The 19,017-nt window shown below is 38.4% G+C and overlaps 1 protein-coding gene across 2 annotated transcripts in view; it reads left to right on the forward strand.

Moving 5' to 3' along the window:
• The first annotated feature begins 555 nt into the window (after positions 1-555).
• Positions 556-19,017, forward strand: part of AQR (aquarius intron-binding spliceosomal factor) — a 62,104-nt gene continuing 43,642 nt past the window's right edge. For both annotated transcript variants that reach the window (XM_060759851.2, XM_060759858.2), the window contains exons 1-13: positions 556-726; positions 2,966-3,022; positions 3,653-3,693; positions 4,733-4,768; positions 6,641-6,761; positions 7,675-7,815; positions 8,782-8,850; positions 9,270-9,370; positions 10,282-10,358; positions 10,871-10,935; positions 16,531-16,647; positions 17,346-17,459; positions 18,462-18,565. In XM_060759851.2, coding sequence (XP_060615834.2) covers positions 604-726; positions 2,966-3,022; positions 3,653-3,693; positions 4,733-4,768; positions 6,641-6,761; positions 7,675-7,815; positions 8,782-8,850; positions 9,270-9,370; positions 10,282-10,358; positions 10,871-10,935; positions 16,531-16,647; positions 17,346-17,459; positions 18,462-18,565 — 1,166 coding nt within the window. In that variant the 5' untranslated portion in view covers positions 556-603. The remainder of the gene's footprint in view (positions 727-2,965; positions 3,023-3,652; positions 3,694-4,732; positions 4,769-6,640; positions 6,762-7,674; positions 7,816-8,781; positions 8,851-9,269; positions 9,371-10,281; positions 10,359-10,870; positions 10,936-16,530; positions 16,648-17,345; positions 17,460-18,461; positions 18,566-19,017) is intronic.

The raw sequence follows: 19,017 nt of genomic DNA on the forward strand, positions 1-19,017 counted from the left end.
AACTTCCTGACTGTGGGAGCCGTTCAGCAGTGGAACTCTCTGTGGTGGAGGCTCCTTCTTTGAAAGCTTTTAAACAGAGGCTGGATGGCCATCTGTCAGGGGTGATTTGAATGCAATATTCCTACTTCTTGGCAGGGGGTTGGACTGGATGGCCCATGAGGTCTCTTCCAACTCTATGATTCTATGATTCTATGAAACTACAGCTCCCAGGATTTCAATGTATTGGAACATGGCAAAGAATTCGCACCCTAAGGGCCTTCCACACAGCTTTATAACAAGCAGAGACTCCCACAAGATCTACTCTGAACTGGGTTACCTGAGTCCACATTTCTATATATCCCAGAATCAATCCAGAAAATGTGGGATTTCATTCAGTTGTGTGGAAGCGCTTCAGGCATTTGAGGAGTCAAGACTTCCGTCTACGCTGCCATGGCAACAAGGAAAGGCGGAAGGAGGAGGGGAGCATAAACTTGCGGGACCGGAAGTACGCGAGGCCGCTTCAGGCAAGGCGCGGGATGCTATTCGGCGAAGGGGGAAAGGGGCGGGTCCAAGCGTAGAGCGTGGAAGGGGGAGGTTCCCGCCCGGAAGAATCGTAGAGGGAAGATGGCGGCTCCGACGGGAGCCGTGGCGGGAGCGTTTCCCGCGCCGGCGGCTTCGCCTCTGCCTCCTCCCAAGAAGATTGTGGCCCCCACCGTCTCCCAGATCAACGCGGAGTTCGTGACGCAGGTGAGCATCTCCGCCTGGCCCTCAGGAAGGAGACCTTGAGACCTCTCTGGCGGCGCCTCAACATCAGCCAGGCATGGGCAAACCTCGGCCTTCCCTCCGGGTGTTTTGGACTTCAACTCCCACAATTCCTAACAGCCGGTTAGGAATTGTGGGAGCTGAAGTCCAAAACACCCGGAGGGAAGGCCGAGGTTTGCCCATGCCTGGTCTGCACTGTAGATATTCTGGGATTTAAGCCCTAGTTTCCACAGTTAGAGTCCAATGCTCAAGCCCCTACATCACATTGGCCTTATTTAACTAAAGGTCTTTGAACGCCATTCAAATTCTACAGCACTGCTGGTCACAGCTGACCTCCAGCTGAGCGCTCAAGAGTTTTTAAGGTTGGCTTTGAGCCCATCTTTGAATCTCTTTTCCTGTCTGCCAACATTCAGTTTTCCGTTCTTGAGTTCGGAGTAGAGCAACTGTTTTGGGAGACGGTGGTCTGGCATCCGGACAACATGGCCGGTCCAGCGAAGTTGACGGCAGAGGACCATCGCTTCAATGCTAGCGGTCTTTGCTTCTTCCAGCACACTGACATTTGTCCGCCTGTCTTCCCAAGAGATTTGCAGGATTTTTCGGAGGCAGCGCAAATTGAATCGTTCTAGGAGTTGCATGTGATGTCTGTAGATAGTCCACATCTCGCAGGCATATAGCAGGGTTGGGAGGACAATAGCTTTGTAGACAAGCACCTTGGTATCCCTACGGATGTCCTGGTCCTCAAACACTCTGTGTTTCATTTGGAAAAATGCTGCACTCACAGAGGTCAGGTGGTGTTATATTTCATTGTCAATATGAGAAGCTCTGCCTGTCGTTGAACATTGAGAAAACCAAAGTGCTTTTCCAGCAGTCACCAGCCAATCTCTCCCCAATGCCAGAAATACAGCTTAATACTGTAACATTAGAAAATGTCGACCATTTCCACTACCTTGGCAGCCACCTCTCCACAAAAGTCAACATTAACACCGAGATTCCAAGATATTTAAGGCCTGGGTCAGAAAATAGATTTTACTTCAGTGGATTTTTGCTTAGTTTCCTTCCTGTTATCCTGGAAATTCTAGTGTTTACAAGAGAGATGACTTTCACCCAAATGTCAAAGGGGCATGTGACATAATGTCCACAAAGTTGTAGAGGGGTTTCTTAAAGTAGGGTCCCCCTGTTATGTTCTGGTCATCGACCGTAATAAAGTTTGTTTACTAGAGGAGGAGAACCAGGTTCAGATTCCCATAAACATGACATTCACTGCATGACTTTAGGGCGGTCAGTCTCATATTGGCCTACCTCACAGGGTTGTTGTGAGGACAAACTGGAAGAGAGCAGTTTGCACTGTCTTAAACTCATTAGAAAAATGTGAGATATAATATTATTCAAGCAAACATGTTCAAAGTGGGGAGATGCAAACTTTCTCTCTAGACCAGTGGTTCTCAGCCTGAGGGTCCCCAGATGTTTTGGACTTCAAGTCCCAGAAATCCTAACAGCTGATAAACTGACTGGGATTTCTAGGAGTTTTAGGCCAAAACACCTAGGGACCCACAGGTTGAGAACTAGTGCAGTCATAGATTCATAGAGTTGGAAGAGAGCTTGTCGGCCATCCAGTCCAACCCCCTTCCATGAAGCAGGAAAATCGTATTCAAAGCACCCCCAACAGATGGCCATCCAGCCTCTGTTTAAAAGCCTACAGAGAAGGAGCCTCCATCACACTCCAGAGCAGAGAGTCCCACTGCTTAACAGTTCTCACAGTTAGGAAGTTCAGAATCTCAATTCCTGTAGTCCCTAACTGTCTTACACATTTGTGTTGAAGAAATGTTGAAGAAGCCATTGTTCTGCATCCTAGTCTCCAGGGCAGCAGAAAACAAGCCTCCTCCCTATGACTTCCCCTCACATATTTATACATAACCATCAGGTCTCCTCTCACCCTTCTCTTCTGCAGGCTAAACATACCCAGCTCTTTAAGCTGTTCTTATTCTCCAAACCATTGATAACTGTAGTCACCCTCTAGACACATTCCAGCTTATCAGTACCTTCCTTCAATTCTAGCGACTCAATCTAGACTGAGTAGCTAGAATTGACATGGTATTTATTCACTTTGACAATTTAGAGCACTTTGACAATATGGTAAAAGCTTGTTTGGATTTCTGTTTGCCTATTTTAATATTAAGTCAATACAGTGACATATTTCAATGCCATAGTCTTTTTTTCCTTACAGTTGGCCAATAAGTACTGGGCACCACATGTCAAGAAAAAGCTACCATTTGAATCAAAGGTAATAATTTAATATATTATTAAATTTAATATATTGTTCGGTATTTAATTGTAAATGCTTGACATTAATAGGAATCCTGTTAAAATTATGTTTACTTTTAAGATAATTAAGAATATTGATTTGATTCTAGCTTTTCTTGATGTTTTAATGCAGTTTTAAATATTTCTGTGTTTGCTTTTTTATAATTCTAAATGTATCATCATTATTCATACTTTCTATTATTGTTATTATCCTATGCTACTTTTTTCTCTGAAAGAAACTCATAGCAGTGAATAGTGGCAAAAGCAATACAATATACTATTTAAAACCCAGGGACTATAAACATTAACATAGAATTTAACATAGTACAATTTTAAAAAGGAATAATTATCACCATTAAAAGCAGTCAAATCAATTTAAAATACAGAAAAATATGAATACCTGTTAAAGTTATTATACATTGAAGATGGTTTGCTTTAAAAGAAGGGCTTTAAAAATATTTCTGTCCTTTATTGTTCTTTCCCTGTAAATTGTTTCAACTTTATTGACGTTTCTTCTACTTCCATATCATTGGAAAGATACTAATCTTACTAAAGCAACCATCCTAGTGCCTATCTAAAAAAAGCTCTCTCTCTCTCTCTCTCTCTGTAGGTTATTGAAGATGTCTATGGCAAAGAAATTGTTAGATCAAAGTATGTACCCTAACTGTCTTACACATTTGTGTTGAAGAAATGTTTCCATTAAAAAAAATCCTAAATTGCATTCTCTGAACTACCTAATTGTATGATGTTGTGACCATAACCATTGTAATGTGCAGTTGAAATTGCTTAGTATGATAAAAATGTCAGGGTAGCTGTCTTGACGGTTGAACAGTTTCCAAAATGCACACCCAAATTACCATCTGGCAAAAGGGAGGGAATACTACAATTGGACATGTTTAAGATGCAAATGTAAAATGTTAGATTGGAAGGTGTCTCTGGGAGCTTTAAGCTGAGGACCATATCTGAACAAAACTGGCCCTATGACTAGACTGGGAAGATGGAGGCAGCCTCCTCAGACAGAAAGATGTTGGAGGTTGTAGCGTGCCTTTAGCAATGCCTTCTGACTCCTTGCCCCTCCAGTCATTTCTCTGTTTTGTTCAACAGAATCTAAAATACAGTAAGACTCCCATACCTATGAGTGATGCCTTCCCGGATGGATCTTGGTTGCATGCTTCTGCCCAGTCTAGTAGTTGGAAAAGCCCTATTCCTCATCTTAAAGCTTCCACAGACTCCAAGGCATGCTGTCAAATTGTCTGGAGTACCTGGTAAATTACAGAAGTCTACAACATTGGAATATAATTAAAAGATAAAAGGATGCTCCACAGCTTGGGAGCAACCAGCGAGAAGGTTATCTCTCATGTCCTCATCAAACATGCCTATGATGGTGGTGAGGATTGTGCAACTACTTATGCTAATTATTTTTATGCACACATATTTTGTAAAACTTTGTGTCTGTTTTGGTGCAATTCCTTCCTGAGACTTTTCACTCCAGCTTATGTCTGTAGAATGGAATTGTCCCAACAGTTAAGCCATTGAAGTGTATGAGATGACATGACAGTGTTGCAACATGAGACACGCGTTCAAAGGTCACAGACTTTTTAATCAAGGCATTTGTGTTTGAGTACAAATTACGGAAAACTGATGTAGACCAGAGAAGGTTTCATCTGTGTTTATTTGTTTTTGATTTCAGATTTGCTATTCGGAAAATAATGCTCCTAGAATTTAGGTAAGTGTTCTAAGTTATCTATCATGGTTTAGAATGTCCCAGGTTCAAATATGTCCTTAGCCACACACTCAGTAAATGAATTCTGCAAGCCACCATTTCCTAACCTTCATCTGCAGCATGGAAATAATAGTATTAAACATACCTTGAAGAGTTGTTGAAGGGATAACTAAGATAATCTTTAGAAAATATTGTCTGTATTCTATGTCTTGACAACTGATTTTATTAGTTTTTAAGAATAGAATGTACAATGTGTGAAGCATTGTAGTTCATTATTTTAGTAAGCTGTATCCTAAAATGTAAAATCTACTGTTAGCTCTGTATAGCCATCATGGCCATGCTGGTTAGCAAAAAATGGGAGTTGTAGTACCTCTGCGCCTCTGATTGTCATTTTTCTATTTTGAATAGCATAGGGAAGGGTTAGCACCCCTGAAATGTTTGTTTTGCTGTCTGTGCCCCTGTTCGAAAGATTTCACCTCACTCTCTGTTCGTGACAATTGGATTTTGAAAATTTTGGGTTGCCATTGAAACAAGGATTGGTGAGAAAACTTCAATGGAGAATCCCATTTCCCATGATGATGCTTACAGGAGTGAATTTCCCTTCCGGGGAGCAGATTTCCTCTCACTTCCTGTTGCCTTGCCCCTGTTCGTCACTGAGGGTTGTATTTTAATTCAGATGTTTATAGGTTGGGGACTGCCTGTAATTGATTTAATTCACACAAACTTTTGTGCATATAAACCCACTTTCTCAGTTGAATATTCAAGTTTTGTTGCTCAGGAGAGGGCAGCCCAAAATTCTGAGTAATTTTCTCTCTCTAAACCAGTCTGTGCTGGTGGTGATAATAACCTGAAAGAGAAGTGGAATTTAAATGAGTTATCGATAAAAAGTTTGTGCTTGGGACTATCCTATTCGTAACCCAGGGACTCGTGTTATTACGCATAGTCAGAGATGTTTATTTTATGTACATTTTTTCATAGACCAGGATCAATGTAATAAATCTGTTACAATAAATGCAGTCATATAACTTCAAGTTGGCTCTCACTAATGAAGACTGTATCATTAACTTGACAACATTTCATCAGAAGTTTGTTATTACCTTCCTCTAAAGCTGAAAGAGTGTGACATGAGAGAGGGTACCCAGTGGGCTTTCACAGTTGAATGGGAGTTCATATTCTGATCTCCCAGAATCATAGTCCAATTCTCAAACCACTTCACCTTATAGTCAGTTAATGCTGGGGAGAGGGGAAGGTCATTGTTGTTATATAATTAAATGTATAGAGCAATACTACCAATGTGCTTCTGAAAACACAAAAGAAATCATTTTGAGTCATTCTAGGCTGATTTATTTGTAGCCTCTCAATTTTAATAATTTTCACTGGCATTGTGGAACCAGTGCTCAATTTTAGTCCTTTTGTTAAATGTCTGTGGTGTTGGCACAGTTATCTCCTCTCTACTGCTTTATTTGGCATAATTATGATTTGTCTAAACCAGATTTCTTTGTCTTGGGAGGCAGTCTTTAGAGTCTTCCAGCAAGTGTGTTGAAGTCTGTCCCTTATGTAGTGCAGATGCATTTTCTCTTCCCACCTAAAGTCAGTATCAATTAGAGTTCAACCTAATATGAAGCTTGTACAAGCAGATATAATACTTCTTTTTAACAAACGGAACCTTCCAGAGGGCTGATTCATCTGCCATTTGTGCTTAGATTGATTTAAATAGCCTCGGTAAGTTTTATTGTAGTGCCTTGTGTTGGATAGGTAACAATGGAAGCCAGTCACAAATCATGCTGATAGGTCTTATAGATAATTATGCTTCCTATCCCCTGACGGTGATATATTATATGGATGGTAACTCTTTTGTCTTTTTACTGTTCACAGCCAGTACCTAGAAAATTACTTGTGGATGAATTATTCTCCAGAGGTGTCCAGCAAAGCTTATTTGATGTCAATCTGTTGTATGGTGAATGAAAAGTTCAGGGAGAACGTGCCAGCATGGGAGGTAATAGATTTCAATTATTGCCAACAGTAACTTTGATCCATCATTTGTAACTTCAGCATTGCCCACTTAAGGTGTTATTGGATGTCAGAAGGTTGGCTACTGGCTGTCACTATGCCTTGTCTGAGATCTTGCACAGCCTTTTAAATAATAGACTTCTCTGGTTGGAAACTAGTCGTGGACAGTTGAAAAAGTTCCACACTAGAAGCAGGAGCAGCATCAGACAAATTGTTATAATGAATGAGTTGCTCTCTCTTGTTGCCAGGCACAAATGGTACAGTTTTATACTGTCTTAAAATAAGAGTAAGATAACTTTTGTTTTTGAAAGATGAATTCATTGCATAGTAAAGATCAAGTTGATCTTAGGGATATTCCAGATTGGTGTAATTTCTAACGACCATGGGTCCATTTAGTGTCACTCCATTAACTGCTAGAGAAATGTGATGACGGGAAGAATGGTAGCCAAAGTAAGAGGAAGGAAGCAACATCTGCAAGGGGAAATGGTGAACACATTTACTTTCTTCTATATTCTTTTAAATCTGTGGTCCAGTTCTCATTTGTCTACATGATAAGTAGTAAAATTGTGCCCATTGGATCATTTCTTTGCATCTGCTCATCTTCTCTTGTCTCTCATGTACTCAGCAAGTGTTGAGAGTATGTATAGCTGCACACATGTGTTACTTGTGAAGCAAATGCAATTGTTAGTCTCAGTTGGAGTGGGAGCCGTAGACTCAGTGAAACCTACATAACTATTCAATTTTTCTACCTTTCTCTATAACAGGCACCACGCCCTGCATGTATTTGCTCAGTATGTGGATGTAACTGTGAGAAAAGAGTTCATAGCTCTCCCTGACTTTCTTTTCTCCTAGAAGAACTAATTTGAACTTAATGGTTATCTTTTTGATCCTCTCTTTAGACCTTCAAAAAAAAGCCAGAGCACTTTCCTTTCTTTTTCAAGCGAGTTCTGGGTGCTTCCTTGGCTGAGAATGACAATGAATTTTCTTTGCAAGAGCAGACCATACTATTGCTCTTCCTCGATCACTGCTTCAATAGTTTGGTAAGCATATATGTTTGATTTCTTCTTGTAGTTTTCCAACTTTCTCACATCACAATCTGTCTTTTTGATGGTACTTAAGTTGCCCATTCCTGAGGGAGATTCTTTCCCAGCAGCTGCCTCTGTGGTACAGATTTCCTTTTCCTTGAGACACATTAGGATGTAGTTTTGAGTATATTTTGAAGATCTGACATGCACTCCTTTGGCCAGACATGATAGTGCAAGTGACATTTGTCATGAGTGTTTTAATTTCATTTTTATACTGTTCACTAACTTGCATTGTTTTTGGCCTTTTAAACTTTTAATGGGAAATCAAAAGGGTATTATGAAGCTGTTCTGAAGAGATTGCCAGCATAATTCCAAAATCAAATGATCTGTTGCTACAGTGGATGGCATATCACAATTTATGGCATATGCAATCAACAGTGTGACCTTTTGAGTGCATCTGCACAGATTTGGCTCAATACTGGGAATCTTGGAAATTACTTTGGTGATACTCTTCAATCAACTGCAAGAGGCCCTTGTAAATAAATCTGGAAGATATTCCATTTGTTAGGCAGGCTGTTCATAGCAGATTTGCCATTTATGGTAGCCCAGCAAGACCTCAGTCAGTCTTATTTGCTTGCTCACCAATCAAAGAACTGAAAGGCCATAATTATTGTTTAATTAGATGCTTTGAACTCTATTGCGTAGGCTTTGTTATTTAACCTGTAAACAGATTTTTGTTCTGCATCCTCCTAAAGATTCTTTTGAGTGTTGGTGTATATGTTTTGGAAATTAGTTTTTATCTTGTCCACCTCCAACAACTCATAAACATGGGGTATAACAAAATGGGACTGCAGTGAAAACTATTGCCAAAAATTAAGATCATCTATTCCTTCTCTGGGCAGAATGGCTTTCTCTCCAAACCCTACCTGAGTATCCATCCTATACAAATATCCTAACTGTGAGTTTAATTTCTTGCGACAGGAAGTGGATTTGATTAGAGGACAAGTCCAGCAGCTCATCTCCCTGCCGATGTGGATGGGCCTGCAGCCTGTAAGTGTTTCAGACTTGAGGGTTCATATTGCTGACTCCTAAAGATAATTGCGGTCTATGAGAGAAATGTGATGATTTTAGTAGAGTGTCCTAGAACAACGATGGCCCATTTTTGTTCTGGATGCTATATACTCCTTGGGTATATTTAACTTCTTGTGCAAACATATTTTAGTTTCATATTGTTTTTTCCTACATTGTAATGAATTGTTGACTAAAATTAAGTTCCAGTTTCAAGGTTATCTATAGTCAGTCAAAGGTTTTGAGACACTTCATAAATGAAGTTTTGCTTCCTGACTCCCTTTTCCAACAGTCATGTTGAAGAAGCCTAAGTTCATGTCCCGTTAGGGTTTTTCAATGGTTATGGAAAAGATACAGGTTAGATTGAAAGCACAAAACTGAGTGTCACCTTACCATTTTAGGCCCGCCTGGAACTTGAATTGAAAAAGACACCAAAGCTCAGAAAATTTTGGAATTTGATAAAAAAGAATGATGCCAAAATGGATGAAAATGCACGAGCACAGTAAGCTAAAAGTGGCAATGAACTGTATCTAAAATATGGGCTGTTTATGTATAGTATCTCTTGTACTTTGGGAAAGACTTATGTGTGTCCTATGCTGGGTTGGCAACAGAATTTGCTTTGTTCATGCATCAGTTTAGTCCTGTGGGAATTTTGAGCCATCTTAAGCCTCACTATTAGATTATGTTTGAACTTTTAATCTTGTTGGTTCAAACTGAGTCCTAATTTTCAGCCAGAAAACTCAAAATAGTTTTATCATTATCGCCTCTTAGATATTATACAATACAGCTGTTCTGCAAAATATTTCTTAGTTGTATGCAGGTGTATGCAATTGTACATCTAAATGGGGAATAATGGGGGGGGGGGGGATCTACTGGGAACAGGCTAAAAGATACATTGATGTAAAAGGTACATTCATTGCATGTGTGGAAAGAATACCTTTCTTTTCCCTCGTCCTCTGTCCACCAGCCAATTAAAACAAAATGGAGAAAATAGTGTTCTCTTTTAAATGGCCATAGTTCTGAAAATCTTTTCCACTTCTATGAACACTGGTTTTTTTAAAGATAGCACTCTGTGTCTGTTTTGTTTTCAGTGTCATGTAAAATTGTGTCACTGTGTACAATTTATGGACCTTACAGAACTTGACTTCTTTGGATGAATTCTGTTTTTGTGTAAGAATCTTTTCTGACTTTTCAGCAAACCGCAGACTTTTTTCAGGAAACATTTTGAGATCCAAATGCATTTTGAGATCTACATGCATCTAAATTATTATCATGAAATATAGTGAATAATGATTTTCACCACCATCCAGCCCTTGTCCGTTTATTGAATACGTACTTTATAGGAAAGTAACATACAGTATTTAAGAGGGCTACTCATTCAAAATATTTATTGTACAACCTTCTGTGTTTTAGGGCATACCAAGAAAGAAGATTTCTTTCACAGTTGATTCAGAAATTCATCTCCGTGTTAAAATCAATACCCCTTTCAGGTATGTCAATTTAAAGCTGTATTTGTTCTAATAGTCTGTTTCACTTCTACTGTGTCCTTTCTTCACATATATTTAAGAGTATGATACAGAAGTAGTAGGGTGTGCTTTCAAAGTTGCCTGTCAACTTCTGGTGACCCCATTCATCTCAATGAGTTTTCTTAGGTAAGGAGTACTCAAGGGATACCTTGCTATTTCCTCATTGTGAGGTAGCCTACAACACTTGATATTTGCTGACTTCTGGGTACTAATCCTGTTTAACTTCCAAAAGCAGAAAAGACTGGGAGCCTTAGGAGATTTAGGTTAAATTCAGTATGCAAAACTATCAAAGTTACATGAGTTTGGACTTGTGTTTTGAAGGAATTGCAGACAGAAGAAAAGAAAAATGAATGATGGATACATTTAATTCACCTCTCCTTATGATCTGTTAAAACTACCGTTAAACACCAGCATTTGGATACTGTGAGAACATTATTAATCAATTCCATTTTGTCATTCTTTATCTTTGCTTTTAGGTCCTCTCTCTATGGATAAGGTGCACTATTGTGAAAGATTCATTGAACTTATGATAGATCTAGAGGTATGCCAACTTCAGAATGGTATTTGATAAGCCATCTGTACTGGATAAGTAGGATATGTACATTTGTGTTACGATAGAAATACAATTAACTTGGAATGTGAATATTAGACAAAAGAAGCTCTCTTATACTGAGTTTTACTGATGGTGTGTATATCCTGGTGTTATCTGCATACTGACTGGCCATAGCTGTCAAGATTTCAGAACATTTTCCCTACCCCACCCCTTCTTTAACATGCTGGAGATTGAACTTGGATCCTTTAACATAAAAGTGTGGATTAGACCACTTAGCTACAATTCTTCCTCTGTTTATGATGAACAAAATCTCATCTGCACCCCAGATTTCCCATCTATGATGTTCTCAAGTCCAAATTTATTAGGCTTGGGAACATCAATCCTAGTCATGCAAATCACTCCTTATTTCAGAGTGTGTTTTGCTGGTACCAATTTATTTTTTATTTAGAAATAGATTTTAAAGCTCTTGTGTCAGTTTAGTTATGTGTTCTCTTGAGAAGCAAGTGATGTGTGATAATCAAAATATTTTTTCCCCTACTACAGTTGTATTGGCAATTTACTATTTACTCAATAAATAGTAAATTGCCACTAGAATATAAAACCAAAGTACTCTTGAAGGAGATAAAATACTCTTTATTTTTGGAACCTCAGGGACAATTCACATTCTTCTGATTTTTATGTTTCTTGATTGTACGTGATGTTTTTAATGAGATGTCTTGATCATGATATGTAAGAAAAGTGACTTATAAGTATACACCCTTTGTATCTGTGTGTTGAGCATTTGTGGATTTGATTATTTGCAAATAACTGTATTTAACACCACCTCCACTGCTGCTCTATATGTGACCCCCCCCCCAAAAAAACATTCTCTAGGCAATATTGTGGGTAACTTCCACTAGAAGTTGATCATAAAAATAACCCTGGGGGGCTTAAAAATGCTTGGAGAGAACACCTTTCTAGACATTTCTAGATCTTCAAGTGTGATTCTATGGTTAACGTTCATTAGACGTGTAAAAGATTTCCCCTTGACATTAAGTGTAGTCGTGTCCGACTCTGGGGAGTGATGTTCTTCTCCATTTCTAAGCCAAAGAGCCAACATTATCTGTAGATGCCTCCAAGGTAATGTGGCCAGCATGACTGCGTAGAGCGCTGTTACTTTCTCGCCAGAGTGGTACCTATTAATCTACTCACATTTGCATGTTTTTGAACTGCAAGGTTGGGAGAAACTGGGACTAACAGCGGGAGCTCACCCTGCTCCCCGAATTTGAACTACCATCCTTTTGGTTAGCAAGTGTAGCAGCTCAGCAGTTTAACCCACTGTGCCACCAGGGTGCTCCCATTAGAAGTGTACTCTCCAGTTAAAAAAAAAAGTGTACTTTGGGGTAAAAAAAAAGGCCTATATCACAATTTCCTCAGTTTTGTAGGCATCCTTCATTCCTAATTCCCGTAAAAGTTTAGGACTGACTCTATATCTTTGCCAAAATGAGATTTCTTCTACCCCTGTCCACCTTGAGTAGTTAGATTATGTCAGGGATTTCTTCAACCTGAAGCAAAGTTTCTCAGCTCAAACCTCCAAACAGTATTAAAGTACTGCCTGTAGTTTAAGCTGTACTTGCAATGAATAGGAGGCGCAGGAGCGTATTTCTACAGGAAGACTTTCGTTGCAGCTATTTACAGTATTCACAGCCCTCTTTAGAATCCTCCAATTCACAATACATCATCACATCACCCGACACCAACTTATTCTGTTTGCGTTCTTATATACACTTGCATGATGTAGTGTTCAATTCATGCTTTCATTATTTCATATGCCTGATACAAACTTAACTTCAGGGTCTCATTATCCTCATGCTTAATCACTGTAACTGTGACTAACAGTAACCCAGCATTTTATCTTCAGAATAGGTTAGTATTGATTGGTTTACTAAATTTATATCCCATCCTTCTCACCCCGAAGGAGACTCAGGGCATCTCACAAAACAGGCACAATTCAATGCCATATATACATAAGATAATACAACATATACATTAAAACTAATAATTAAAACAAATCAATCTTAGTATATTTTAAAACCCCAACAGATTAGTAGTATTGATAGCCTTACTCTCTCATAATTTATCTAAAGCCATTGAAATAGCTAGCTGTATTTATATTTTGTGGTTGTAATTTGCAGAGTTTGAGAATGTACAGAAATATTTCTTTTTGAACATCCTGAATCCCCAGCTATTTAAACTCATTGGATAATCCCTGAGTTGTAATATTGTGAAATAAGGATTTCTGCTTTCTGATAGAATCATAGCAACACAGAGTTGGAAGAGACTACAGGGCCATCTAGTCCAACTCCTTGCTATGTAGGAACACACAATCCTGACAAATGACAGTGTTTGCTTAGAAATGTTCAGAGAAAGAGACTCGACCATACTCCAAAGCAGCATATTCCATTGCTGAACAGTTCTTACTGTCAGGAAGTTCTTCTTAATGTTTAGGTAGAATCTCTTTTCCTTTGCTTTTAAATCCATTTCTCCATGTCCTAGTTTCTTGAGCAGTAGAAAACAAGCTTACTCCATTGTTAATATGACATCCTTTCAGCTATTTAAACATGCCTGTCATGTGACCTCTTAAATCTCTCTTCTTCAAACTAAACATACACCAAGCCACTCTTCATATGGTATGGTTTCAACCCCCTTTACCAATTTGATCACCATCATATGTTCGGTGACCAGAATAAGACAACATCAAAAAGAACTGCCCATTTCAAGCAACAGTGATTCTTAAAATTAAATCAGTGGAAATCATGGTATGAGCAGTGTCTTTCTGGATTTCCAAAGATTTTATTTTTAAGTACTTTATTATTTTAATTACTATTATCTTGTAAACCATTGCTTGAACCATATTCCACCAGTTGTTTTTTGGTTGTTTCTGGTGCCATTCTTGTGTCTGACCTTAAATCATAAATGTGGCATTGTGGATAAATGGGGAATGGTTTACACAAGGGAGTACTGAATACCTTCTTACACAAGTGGGTAAAAAGCACAACAGTTGGCATAATACACCCAAGATGATTATGGAAGTATGCAGCATCTATTATTAAAACAGTTACCTAGAAAGCATAGCAGTTTTAATCTCTAAATATCTTCTTGTGTTTGGCTAAGCAAAAAAAGAAAAGAAAGCACAAAACCCTCTGCACTTCATACTTGGTATCATTGAGTCCAACCACTTCAACTTGCAGGATTTTGTCCCCAGAGAAAGGGTATGTTAGGTATTCAGCTGGGACACTGTTGGATTGTAGCCAAAATGCCAAGCAGCAGAACATTTCATGTTAGTTCTTTCTATGCTGAAGGCATTACAGGAGAGTTAAAAGAGTTCAGATAGTTTTTGAAGACTCTTGTTCTGATTGGAACTGGCAAACCAGAAATAGGCTATAAAAAGCCATCACATTTGTTCTCTTGCAACTTGTCCCATATGAACGGAGTGTCTTTACATATACTTAAGATCCTTATGCTCCTTCAGGGCGTTTCAGTGTTTCGTATTCGGTTAGGTCTGTGTTATGATTGAGGCTAAACTATTTGAACATTTTGCCGCTGAGCAGTGATGTGACTTGGGCAAAAGCAAAGCATGTGCTCTGACCATTTTTATTGGTGACAAATATACTCTTTCCCACACCAATTTTTTTTTTAAAAAATTATAACTTCTGGCTGTTTTGTACTTGTAACAATATTTTATCTCGCCAAAACCTGAGCGTCATGGTTTGATTTTGCACTTCACGTTTCTTGTGCTAGGCTTTATAGGTTGTTGATGTAACGGTGCAGTATGATATTTAAACAAACATGTTAACATTCTGTGTTGAATGGAAGTTTTGGGAAGTTAGTGGCTTATCCATCATGGTTTCATGACCTTCATCAGGTACTTCAGAATAAAGAAAATAAAAACAAAATCTTTGCTTGCAACAGTTTGTTGTTGTATCCCTTTAAGTCACTTTTGATTTACGGAGGTTCTGAGGTAAACATGTTGTGGGGTTTTCTTGACAAAATTTGTTCAGAGCAGGTTTTCCTTTTCCTTCCTCCAAAGCTCAGAGAATTTCCTGAAGGCTCGTTTATTTCAGTTATCTTGATTTTGCTGAACTTTTTAGTTTGGTTTTCTTTGTGATAGTTTTGTGTTTTGTCCTAATCAGTGGTTCTTAACCTGTGGGCTGCGGACCATCAGTGGATCAGATGAAAATCTGGTCTGCGAGCTTCCTTCCTCTTTATTTTATTTTATTTTATTTTAGCACTTTTTGCACCACCTGCCACTCCTTCCCTGTTGCTGACCATGGCATATGTTCTATATCAGAAACTAGAACTAATGTGGTCTATCCAATGCAATTTTCTGAATCAGCACTCCAAACTGAATCTAAAGTTGACCAAAAACTGATTCGTAACCCTTTTGGTACTAATATTGGTGAATGGTCCCTGGTAAAAATGGTCCCTGCTCAAAGGGGCCCCTTGTCAAAAAATGGTTGGGAACACTGGTCTAAATTGTACAGCCTGCTGGACAAGATATTCCACCTACCCCCCCCCCCCCCCAAATCTCTAGAATGGGATGGGAAACTGCAAACATAGCGGGACAGCAGGGCATTTCAGCGCAATGGAAGTAATATAATGTTACTTTTGTACATTTATTTTTTCTACTTTGGGGAGGTGGGAGGATTCGGGGAGCAAACAGTTGCCCTCTCTGGCAGTATTAGGGGAATCAGGGCAGTCTGGGGGCAACTTACTCCCCCCCCCTCCTCAATCATCCTGAAAAGACTTTTTTAATTTGAGGGGAGTTTTGGAGTGCATTTAGGGCTCTCAAGGATGTAATGTCAACACAGGTCTTATGTCACACCTTGCCCACCCCTCCTTTTCGAAATGTTGCATATACTGTATGCCTGTTGTATCTCACTTTAGAGGTCTATTGGGTCAAGAACAATACACAAATATAATAAATATTTGAATGAATTAATGAATAAGTACAAAAGATAAGAACGACGAAACTGGATCATGATTTTAGTTATGAGATGCATTGGGTTGTTATTGCTGTGTCAATATTGTGTATTATGGTTTTGTGGTTTTAAATTGTATATTGTTGATTGTTGTACCTTTGTTGTAAACCGCGTTGAGTCGCCGTTAGGCTGAGAAACTGCGGTATACAAGTAAAGTAAATAAATAAATAAATAAGATGGAATGGGCATCTTGCACCTTTCTGGATGTTTTGAACTGCATTTCCCAGATGCTCTTGTCAGCATGGTGCATAACGAAGAATGCTAGGCATTGCTGTTCACCCTTTGAAGTGCTGTATTATTTCAGCCCCTTGCTTAAAGCTTCAATGGCAAAATATGTGGTCTTCTCATACTATTTTTACACAACAGTGCCCAACATTTCCAACCAGCATAGCCATGATAGGAGTTGTCGTTTAACAACATGTAGAGGTCTGTACATTCTCCCTCCCTGCCATAGAGCTCCCTACCATCACTTTTTGGAAAGTGCTGTATTCGAAATATTCTTCTCATTATAGCTGCCCATGCAAGATTGTACATATTTATAATGTGATATTACTTCTTCCAGGCCCTGCTTCCAACACGTCGCTGGTTTAATACTGTTCTAGATGATTCCCACCTAGTTGTGCATTGTTATTTGTCCAGCTTAGCTAAAAGGGAGAAGGAAGGACATCTCTTCTGCCAGGTGAGACTTGCTCTTATTCTGCAGCATATTTCTTGAATCACATTGACGTAGTCACTAGCCAATACAGTGTGGCATTATTATCACAGTATTGCAGCTTAGAGCTCATGATATATGATTTCTTCATTAATAATAAAATAGTCAGTATGAGAGTGGTAGAATAGCCCAATTCCATATTTTAGAACTTTCCTGTGGTCTACTTGTCATCAAAATTTATAAATTATTTTTGCATCATAACACTTTGAAATTGTGGCTGTTCTTTTAGAAGCTGCACTGACCACTTAAAAGATATGTAAAAATGATGATATTGAAACTTCCCTAGATTTGGTGGAACAAATTACAAAATTATCTTGCCTAGATAATTTTGATATACAGTGGACCCCATGGAGCTGCAGTTTCTACAAGCAATGGATCATCACACTCTATCATTAAATGGTGACTGTGTGAATATGAGTGTGCTGAAGTGTATGCATTCATATTATTGACCCTTCATATTATGGAGCATGATCTTAGTGTTTTTTTCATGGGGTCATTGAACTGAAGGACTCTGCAGAGTGGTATTTTTTTAATTCATCTGTAAAGACAGAATGTGCGCAGATCACTGAATTTGCGGTTCCTGGACACATTAAATTTTAGTCTTTGCTTGGTAATTGAAGATTCAGATTTTCTTAATCCATCATTTCTCACAATTTTTGTTTTAGCTTTTGGACATGCTCAAGTTCTATACTGGATTTGAAATTAATGATCAGACTGGAAATGCACTGACTGAGAATGAAATGACTACAATTCACTATGATAGAATTACCTCCCTCCAGGTAAATCACCATTCCACAAGCTACATTTGTGATTTCTTTTGGTGTCTTCTGAAGCAATTGCCAAGTGTTTTCCACACACTGAATTGGGAACAGATTCTGATTTAATTTCACTGGATATCACTAAATATTCCTAACATTGTACACTTAGTTCAGGGATGATGATAAATTTCAAGAGGACTGTTAGTCCAATTGTTAATCTTGAAATTATGCCAATTTCATATGTAATTATGTCCATTTTTATTATATGTGATTTTTTTATTGTATCAGAAGCAGCTAGGGAATATACTGCAAGCTGCTTCTGGTATTATATGTGATGATATCTGGTCTTGATCAATTAAACTTTCAATGTTTTGAAGCTCTACAATGGTTTATATGATACAAAAGATTAGTTATGGGTCGATCCTAGTTGGTGAAGCAGGGGATACCTGTTTGGACCTGTGGCCTTTGACTACATGTGGCGGAGAAACATTAAATTGGGAACTTTTGAATTTTCCATTAGTGCTGAATAAAGAATTTGCTATTCTTCCTGCAAAGCCCAGCTAATTTTGTTTTTTAACATGTCTGCTCATTTAAGTTAGCAGCTAGAAAGAAGTCAATTTATGTCAATTTCAGTGGTAGTTAGTGACTGAATTATTATTTTTATAGTTCCATCAATGTTTATGACATTTTATAACATCCACATTGACAGATGTCATCAGGAATCCTGGGGAAGAAAAAGCAGTATTTTTATTTATTTGTTTAATATATATCCCACCCTTATAAAATCTCAAAGTGGCCAGCAATCTTAGAATAAAAACTGCTAAAATATGACATTGAAATACAGACCAGTCATCACATGCTAACCCAGTTTTTTTTACCACATCTGATAGATTTCATTGTGTGTTACCTCATTTTAAATATTGTTCTTGGAGATTTGTTCTTGTCTTGTTATATTTCAGTGTTTGTTAAATTGTCAGGGAAAGATAGCTTTCGATACTCATCTTGGATTTTGGTTGATTTCAGAGAGCAGCTTTTGCACATTTCCCGGAACTTTACAATTTTGCACTCTCAAATGTATCTGCAGTGGACACACGCAACTCCCTTGTCAAGCTGTTTGGGCCTCTAAGGTAAGTTTAGGATTTTTTAAATTCATGTTTCATAGATATTTTTTTTTCAGAATGTGATTTTCTCTACCCATCAGGATTTTTCAGTAACAGTTGGAGTAATATATTGGTTTTTAACAAAAGTTACCTATTGTAAAAAAAAAAAAAAATGGCTCATTGGATTGCTTAAGCAATTGTTGCTTGTGATTTGGGTTGCCAACGACTATATAAAATTGATGATCAGTGCTGTAGTGAAATTATTCGGGGGGGGGGGGCATTGTGTACAAAACCTCTTCAGACTAGAAGTGTTTTGGATTTGGGGACCCCCCCACCCCCATGGTACCCAAGTCTAAACATAAGCAAAATTTCAAAACAAGCAACTTTCAAACCATGGATTGTGCTGAAGTTTATTTTAAAATATGATTTCTGGTTTGAACGTGTGAGGTTTTGTGAAAAATGAAATGTATCTTCCCAAG

Source organism: Anolis sagrei, chromosome 1 (assembly GCF_037176765.1).
Source record: "Anolis sagrei isolate rAnoSag1 chromosome 1, rAnoSag1.mat, whole genome shotgun sequence".
Classification (NCBI taxonomy): Eukaryota; Metazoa; Chordata; class Lepidosauria; order Squamata; family Dactyloidae; genus Anolis; species Anolis sagrei.